We start from the raw sequence: 8917 nt of genomic DNA, 5'->3' as shown, positions 1-8917 counted from the left end.
TTGCTGCCACGGGGCCTGCCCTCCACTCTGCTCCCTCCCTGCTGGCCCCAAAGGGGGAAAGGGGTCCCTGCCATCTGCTCAGGAGCACCCAGAGCTGCCCAGCTGCTTCAGCTGCCCGCTGCCCGTGCTGTGCCCATCGCCTTCGCTGCTCCCTCCCTCCCTCCCCTCTTGCTCGGTGCCCCCTGGGCTCCCACCCCCAAGCCAGCACCCTTCCTGGGTCCTTGGTGATCCTGGCCTTGGAGCTGTCTCTGGGCATGGGACCCTCTTCCAGGAGGGGTGTGTGCTGCTGTGCTCCAGCTTAGGTGGAGCGGAGGGGCAGCGATGGCCACGAGCCAGGGGGGCTTGGGAGCAGCAGGCTGCTGCTGCTGGTGCCTGGGTGCAGCCTCTCGCTGTGCTCAGCCTCTCTGCCGCTGCCTCTCCCCATGGCTCTGCCCTCCCTGCCTCCTCTCAGCTCCCTGCTCCCCTCCTGGCTTCACTTGGAGCATCCTCTGCTGCTGGAGCAAAGGGCTCCCAGCTCTGCCTTCCCTCTCCTCCAGTGCCAGGGGGACTGGCTGGTCCTGCCCCTCACATGGGCACCCTCCCTCTGCTCCCCTCTTGGCTGTGTCCCTGCATGGGACCCCTCAGCAGGAGCTCCATGGGCTGGGCACAGCTTCCTCCCCAGCACTCAGCTGCTCCCCAGCCCCTGCTGAGGCCCATCCAGCTCATGCCAGGGGGGGAGAAATGGACTCAGCCCCCTCTGCCCCTGCCTTGGCTGCTTGGGGAGAGGACAGGGTGGCTGTGCCCTCTGCCAGTGCCAGCAAGGACCAGGGCTGATGCTGCAGCTGCTGTCAGGCTTGGTGCACAATAAAAGCTGCTGGTGGCTGGAAGCAGAGCAGGTGCTGACTCTGGGGGTGCAGCCAGCTCTGCTGCAGCTGCAGGTGTCCCCTCCTGGTCCTGACCTCCCTTTGGGTGCTGCAGCACAGGAGGGGGTCTGCATGCAGCACTTGCTGCCCCTCCCCTGCTGTCCTGCTCCCACAGCCCTGCCCTGGGGTTTAAAACCTCCTCCTGCAGAGCTGATCCCACACCTTCATGGTGGGCACCCCAGCAGCCCCTTGAAGCTCTGCTGGGCTCTGGCAGGTGGGCACTGGGCAGAGGAGGCTGAACCCCAAAGCTGCTGCCCTGTGGGGTGAGACCTTGAGAAAAACTCAGGGGAGAGGTGGGAGGGAGCAGGGAGCAGCTCAGCCCCACCAGGGAGGAGCAGAGCAGGAGAAAGAGCACAAGTGGGAAGAGGGGAGGCAGAAAGCTTTGGGGGGAGGGGGGGGAGGGGGGAGCTGTGCTAGGAGAGGGGCAGGGAATGGAGAATGGGGGGGGGGGGGGGCACAGAGCACCCCAACCATCTATGCCCTGCCCAGCTGGGGGTGGTAAAGCCAGCCCTTGCTTCTGCCAAACCCCAGCTTGGCAAAGTCCAGACCTAGAAAGTCCTGCTCCAAAAAGTCAATTTTATTGTGCCAAGAGGAGGGGTGGGGGGCGGGGAGGGGGAGGTGGGGGGCAGGGGACAGTTGTAAACAAGTCTGTGAAATATACAGGTTAAGTTATTAACAAAATAAAGCTCTATCTATATTTACAGTCTTAAAAAAACCCAAAGAGAGAGGCAGAGCTGAGGCCTTGGGGGGCAGAGCTCAGCCCCCCCCTTGCAAGCTGGCACCCCTTCCCCAGGGATATATCCCCCCAGAGACCCCTTCCCCAGGGATATATCCCCCCAGGGACCCCTTCCCCAGGGATATATCCCCCCAGGGACCCCTTCCCCAGGGATATTTTCTCCAGGACACTTTTCCTCAGGGATCTCTTCCCCAGGGGCCCCCTCCCCAGGGTACCTTCCCCCAAGGATCCTTTTTCCTCAGGGACCCTTTTCCCAGACCCCCTTTCCACAGTGATCTCTTTCCACCCAGGAACTCCTTCCCCTGGGACCTCTTCCCTGGGACCCCAACCCCAGCCAGAGCAGCACAGGGAGGGGGAATAAATAAAGCACTGACAAAGGGCAGGGGAGGAGGGGAGGTGGGGGAGGGTGGGTGGCAGGCAGGATGCTCCCCTGGAGCAGCCTCTTCTCTCCATCCCTGTTTTCACGATGCAGGGCACAGGTGGAGCTGGCAGAGGCAGGGAGAGGTGCCCAGGGAGGGATGGAGCACAGCCCCAGCAGGGCCTGGGCTTGTGCCCAGGGCAGGGGGGCAGGCAGGGAACAGGCACCTGCTTTGTTTACAAAGTGGGGCAGAGCTGTCAGGAGCATAAAGGGCTCCTTGGAGCCCTTGGCTGGTGCTCAGGTCCAGGCAGCAGCTAAAAAATGGATCCGTGGGAATGTGCTGGCAGGGGATAAATGCAGCAAGGAGGTCAGGCAGGGCTGGGTGAGGGACAAGAGTGGCCCCAGCCCCTGGCCCTGGCAGTGGGGGTGGCAGGTGAGGCTCTCTGAAGGGACCCATGGGTGCTGGAGGTGGGGGGGGGGAGATGCTCTGGAGACTTTCCCACACCCCAACCCCTTCAGTACCTCCTGGGGGAAGCTGGGGGTGGGGGGTGGCAGCTCAGCAGCTGTGGCAGCCACATCTCCAAGCAAGGTGGCAGCAGCTGCCCCCTGCCAAGCCCTGGGTGCCCACCTGCAGAGGTCCCCTCTGGCAGGGCAGCAGCCCTCCTGTGCTGCCTGCACAGCCCTTGGGCTGAGTCCCATCAGGCTGGGGAGGGGGGAGGGAAGCTGTGACCTCTGGTTTTGGTGGCAGCCAGCCCTGTCCCCCCCCGCTGCCCTCCCCCCGGGCCCCCTCAGTCTGTCAGCACCACCAGCTCTCCGTCGCTCTTGTCCTCGCCCTCGGAGTCCTCCTCCTCGCTGTAGCGGTACAGCTCCCCCTCCGGCCCCGGGGCGCCGTCCTCGGCGCCGGGCCCGCCCTCGCCCTCCTTCAGGCTGCGAGTGTTGACGATGATCGGCATGCTGGGGTCCATGCCCCGCGGCAGGTAGTGCTCCATCAGCGGAGGGGTCAGCTGCATGCCCACCGGCCGCTGGTACAGCACGTCCGCGGAGCCGGCTGGCAGCTGGCTGCCCTGGGGTCTGCGGGAGGAGGAGGGCAACAGAGTCACCAAGCCAGGCACCGAGGTCCTTCCTCTCCCGGTAGGATGATTCAGGTTGGAAGAGACCTCTAAGGTCCTCGAGTCCGACCCCCACCACTAAACCACAGCCTGAAGTGCCACAGCTGCACCTCCAGGGATGGAGACTCCACTGCCCCCCCGGGCAGCCTGTGCCAGGCTTGGAGAACCCTCTCCGTGGAGAAGTTTCTTCTGCTGTCCAACCTGAACCTCCCCTGGGGCAGCTCAAACCCATTTCCTATCTCTGGTTAGTTGGGAGAGCAACAGCAGCCTCCCTGCAGCCTCCTTCCAGGCCTCCCCCCAGCCTCCTGTGGCCCCTGGGTGAGCCCCCTTAGGGGTCAGGGTACCCACATTCTATGGGCATCTGGGTGATTCCCCCTCAGAGGTTGGGGCACCCACACCCCATGGGCACCTGGGTGATCCCCCTCAAGAGATCAGGGCACACACAGTGAGCCCCCTCACAGAGCAGGGCACCCACACCCCATAGTGAGCCCCCCCCAGAGGTGGGGGCACCCACAGCCCATGAGGAGGCCCCCCCAGAGATCAGGGCACCCACAGCCCATAGTGGGTCCCCCAAGAAGTGAGGGCACCCACACCTCATGCTGATCCCCCCCAGAGATCAGGACACCCACAGCCCATGGGCACCTGGGTGATCCTCCCCCAAGAGAAGAGGGCACCCACACCCCATAGTGATGCCCCCCAGGGGTCAGGGCCCCCACACCCCATAGTGATGCCCCCAGAGATGAGGGCACCCACACCCCATAGTGATGCCCCCCAGAGATGAGGGCACCCACACCCCATAGTGATGCCCCCAGAGATGAGGGCACCCACACCCCATAGTGATGCCCCCAGGGGTCAGGGCACCCACACCCCATAGTGATGCCCCCCAGAGATGAGGGCACCCACACCCCATAGTGATGCCCCCAGGGGTCAGGGCACCCACACCCCATAGTGATGCCCCCCAGAGATGAGGGCACCCACAGCCCCTAGTGATGCCCCCCAGGGGTCAGGGTCCCCACACCCCGTAGTGATGCCCCCCAGGGGTCAGGGCCCCCACACCCCATAGTGATGCCCCCAGGGGTCAGGGCCCCCACACCCCATAGTGATGCCCCCAGGGGTCAGGGCACCCCCCTGCCCCCGGTGCCCCCCACGTTACCCTATCAAGTATCCCTGCCTGGCGTCCTGGCGCCGGTTCCTCATCAGCGCCTTGTACTCGCCGACGCGCAGCCGCTTGCCCTCCACGATGCAGGTGCGCTTGGGCCGCGGCTTGTACTTGTAGTCAGGGTACTTCTCCAGGTGCTGCCTGCTCAGCCTGGCCTGCTCCTCGTAGTAGGGCTGCTTCTCCTGGTTGCTCATGGACTTCCACCGGGAGCCTGCGGCGGGAGGAGCAGCTGTGGGCGGCGCTGCCGACCGCCGGGGCCGGGAGAGAGCCGGCCTGGGAGCAGAGCCGCGGGCTGCCAGCTGCTGGGCACGGCAGCTGGGCTGGCACCGAGATTGGCGCCCCAGTTTGGCACCTGGGGAGGGGATCTGAGCTTGGCAGCTGAGCCTGGGACCTGGGGAGGGGATCTGAGCTTGGCAGCTGAGCCTGGGACCTGGAGAGGGGATCTGAGCTTGGCAGCTGAGCTTGGGACTGAGTTTGGTACCTGGAGAGGGGATCTGAGCTTGGCAGCTGAGCCTGGGACCTGGGGAGGGGATCTGAGCTTGGCAGCTGAGCTTGGGACCTGGAGAGGGGATCTGAGCTTGGCAGCTGAGCCTGGGACCTGGGGAGGGGATCTGAGCTTGGCAGCTGAGCTTGGGACCTGGAGAGGGGATCTGAGCTTGGCAGCTGAGCCTGGGACCTGGAGAGGGGATCTGAGCTTGGCAGCTGAGCTTGGGACTGAGATTGGCGCCTGAGCTTGGGACCTGGAGAGGGGATCTGAGCTTGGCAGCTGAGCTTGGGACCTGGGGAGGGGATCTGAGCTTGGCAACTGAGCTTGGGACTGAGTTTGGTACCTGGAGAGGGGATCTGAGCTTGGCAGCTGAGCTTGGGACTGAGTTTGGTACCTGGAGAGGGGATCTAAGCTTGGCAGCTGAGCCTGGGACCTGGAGAGGGGATCTGAGCTTGGCAGCTGAGCTTGGGACCTGGAGAGGGGATCTGAGCTTGGCAGCTGAGCCTGGGACCTGGAGAGGGGATCTGAGCTTGGCAGCTGAGCTTGGGACTGAGCTTGGTACCTGGAGAGGGGATCTGAGCTTGGCAGCTGAGCTTAAGACTGAGTTTGGTACCTGGAGTGGGGATCTGAGCTTGGAACTGAGGTTGGCACCTGGAGAGGGGATCTGAGCTTGGCATCTGGAGCTGGGACTGAGTTTGGCATCTGAATTAGGTTTTGGTTACCTGAAGTGGGTCTCGTGAGTTTGGCATCTGGAGCTGGGACCAAATTTGGTACCTGAACTGGGGTTTGGCAGCCGAGTTTGGCACCTGGCTTTGGTACCTGGGCCTCTGAGCTTGGCACCTGAATCTGCATCTGAATTGGGCAGCTGAATTTACATCTGAATTTGGCACCTGGGTTTGCATCTGAATCGGGCAGCCAGGCCTGGTACCTTGAATTAGCATCTGAATTTGGCACCTGAACTTGGCACCTTGAATTTGCATCTGAATGTGGTGCCTGGATTGGGACCCAACTGGGGCCACAGCTTCTGGTCCTCCCCAAGCACCAGGCAGGTACAGATGCCCAAGCTAAAGCAGACTGTGCCAGCCTGGCACTCACATTCCCCCACTGCTGACCTTCGTGGCCACCACATCCTGGGCAGGGCACAAAGCAGGGCAGGGCACAAAGGCTGCTGGCTGGGAGAGGGGCTTGGGGCCAGGCTGGCAGAGGGAAAGGATTGATCCTGGGAGGCTGCAGCTGGTGCCCAGGTGTCCTCCACCAGGTCCTTCCCTGTGTGCTCAACCGTTCCCAGCAGCTCAGAGCCTCACTTCCAGGAGCTGGAGAGCACACAGGAACCAAACCACCCCCAGCCTTGGTGCATACCAGCTGGGTACCACCTAGCAAGGGCATCACCCTGGTGTGGGCATCACCACCCATACCTGGGGGGTGGCTGAGGATGAGAGCCTGGCACAGGTTGCCCAGGGAGCTGGCAGAAGCCTCCTGCCTGGAGGTGTTTGCAGCCAGGCTGGAGGTGGCTGTGAGCAACCTGCTGTGGGGTGAGGTGTCCCTGCCCATGGAGCTGGCTGAGCCTTGAGCTCCCTTCCAGCCCTGCGAGCAGAGCAAGCAGGTGGACAGAGCTGGTGCCCCACACCACAGGGCTGCAGAGAAGGGCCCTGGGCAGCTGGCCAGCACTCACCCAGGATCTTGCTGATGCTGGAGTTGTGCATGTCTGGGAACGCCTGCAGGATCTTCCTCCGCTCGTCCTTGGCCCACACCATGAAGGCGTTCATGGGGCGCTTGATGTGGTTGTTGTTCCTGGACTCGGGGAAGTGCCGAGAGCCTGCAAGGGCAAACCCCAGCCCGGCTCAGGAGCCAGGGGAAGCAGCCAGCAGGCAGCCAGCAGCCAGCCCGGAGCTCCCAGCCACCCCCTACCGTCCATCTCGCAGGGCAGCAGAGCCTCGTCCAGCCGGTGGGTTGGGGTCTCCTCCATGCGCTCCTTCACCGGGGAGGAGTCCATCCCCGCGTGGTCCTGCGGCAGAGGGGAGTCAGGAGCCGGCCCCAAGCCAGGGAGCTCGCCCCAGGATGGAGGCCTGGCCCTGGATGCTGACAGTGGGGGTGGGAAAGGGGAGGCTGAGCCCCCAGCTGGTGCCTCTCACCTTGCGGTAGGAGCTGCCCAGGGACCCCTCCAGGGCTCCGCTGTGGCCATGCAGCAGCTGCCGAGCGTCCTGGATGGCCTTGGTGATGGCATCCCCTTCACCCAGGAACCCTGGCAGGACACCAGCACCCATCAGCACCGGTGCCTGCTCCTCCACCGCCCTGCAGCACCCCATCCCACCCCAGCAGCCACAGCTGTGTGCCCCAAAGGGGTGGCAGAACGCAGCTGGTGCCCATCCAGGCCACCCCAGGGAGGTGTCTCTGTTCCCCAGGAGGGGGCCAGGGAAGAGAACATCCAACAGGACCTTAGAGTGAGGGTGGGGAGAGCCTGGCACAGGCTGCCCAGGGAGGCTGTGGCTGCCCCCTCCCTGGAGGTGTTCAAGCTGGGCTGGTGGGAAGTGTCCCTGCCCACGATGGAGGGGTTGGAGCTGGAAGACCTTCAAGGTCCCTTCCAAGCCAACCCAATGCCAGGGAAGGTGCCTGGGAACCTACCCAGAGGCAGGTTGGAAGGGCTGGTCTGCAGGTCCCTGCTGGCACCATGGCTTGGTGTGAGGGACTGGCAGGAGCTCATCTTCAGGCTGGGCGAGCTGGAGGCACTGGGGAGGTCGGAGCCTTTGGGTTTGGCAGTCAGGTTCAGCGGCTGTGAGGTCTCCTGTGGTGCAGGGGAGGAGGGGTTGAAGCACAGCCCCCCACAGCTCCCCTAGCCTGGGGGAGGGGGGGTTGGGGGCTGTACCTGCAGCTGGAGGTGGCTGGAGCCGGGGGGTCTCTTCAGCGGGGGGGGGGGGTGGGCTGTGCAGCAGCTGCACAGGGTAGTCCACTGTGGGGAGCAGAGGAAGAGGGGTTGGGGGGTGGGGAGGGACACGAGGCCACCCCACAGGGCTGGGGCAGTGCCAGGGGCCCCCTCTCACCTGGTTTGCAGGGGATGGGCTGGATGGGCAGTGCCAGCTGGGAGTCAGGAGTGACAGGGAGGGGCTGGTGGCTGGGGGTGAAGGCAGGGATCATGACGTAGGGCAGGTTGACCTGCTGGGGGGAAGAGGGGGAGAGAAGCAGAGAGTCCAGATGGCCACACTGGGACACCTCAGGTGGGTGGCACCCCCTTGCCTGGCCCCGGGAAGGGGCACCCCGGGGGGGGCTGAGATCAGCCAGAGTGGGAAGGGGGTCACAGGGAGGTGTCCCCTGCCTGTACCTGGATCTGCTGCTGGAGCAGGTTGATTTTGTGCTGCTGCTGGATCAGCTGCTGCTGCTGCTTGGCGATCTGGCAGAGGGGACAGCAGGGCTCAGTGGCATTGACAGCAGTGCCAAGCTGGCCCCAGCAACGCCACAGCCTGGCACCAGCTGCCCAGCACCAGGAAAACAGAGGCAAGGGGTCCCAAGGGCCGTGGGGAGGGCAGGTAAGAGGTGGCTGAGCTGCCCCTGGGCCATCTTGATGGGCATGGGGAGAGGAACAGGCTGGGAGGGTGGTGTCACCCCCACCAGAGGGTATGTTGGGGGTATCACCCCTGCCCTTGGCACCATATAGGCCAGCAGAGGGGAAAAGCAGGTGTGCAAAGAGCATGGCCAGGAAGGACCCAGGCTGGTTTAGCTCTCTGAAGCAGACCAATTCCCATCTCCTTTGGCCCTTGTCCCCCAGCACCAAGGGAGTCCTGGGGATGGGCACAGAAAATGGGAGAGGTTCTGGGCGGACAGAGCAGCCCCAGTGCCCAAGCCACCTCTCCACCACCCCCCTGGGTCTTGGTCCTGTGGCCCTAGGGGATGCCCAAAGGCTCTGTAGGCAAGGCCTTGCCCCAGGCAGGCAGGACCTGAGCCCACCTGCTCCTGCTGCTGCCGTGCCAGCTCCATCTGCTGCTGCTGCTTCTCGAAGAGCATCGCTGCCATGTTCTTCTGCTCCGAGTGGGCTGTCAGCAGCTGGTCCCTCAGCGTGGACAGCTGGTTGATCATGACAAGTAGCTGCAGCTCCTTCTCAGCCAGGCTCTCCTGGGTCCCTGGGAGAGACCAAGCAGGTGAGGACCGACAGCAGCATCGCCACCCACGGCCAG

General features: G+C 64.1%; 1 protein-coding gene across 1 annotated transcript in view; it reads right to left on the bottom strand.

The window, feature by feature from the left end:
• Positions 1-2784: 2784 nt before the first annotated feature.
• Positions 2785-8917, bottom strand: part of SOX13 (SRY-box transcription factor 13) — a 28433-nt gene continuing 22300 nt past the window's right edge. The window contains 11 exon segments of the mRNA XM_054176383.1: positions 2785-3067; positions 4259-4475; positions 6424-6567; positions 6660-6756; positions 6884-6993; positions 7374-7533; positions 7615-7665; positions 7667-7698; positions 7790-7904; positions 8068-8136; positions 8691-8863. Coding sequence (XP_054032358.1) covers positions 2785-3067; positions 4259-4475; positions 6424-6567; positions 6660-6756; positions 6884-6993; positions 7374-7533; positions 7615-7665; positions 7667-7698; positions 7790-7904; positions 8068-8136; positions 8691-8863 — 1451 coding nt within the window.

This window comes from Dryobates pubescens, chromosome 35 (assembly GCF_014839835.1).
Source record: "Dryobates pubescens isolate bDryPub1 chromosome 35, bDryPub1.pri, whole genome shotgun sequence".
Lineage (NCBI taxonomy): Eukaryota > Metazoa > Chordata > Aves > Piciformes > Picidae > Dryobates > Dryobates pubescens.
This window is presented reverse-complemented; position numbering and strand designations above follow the sequence as displayed.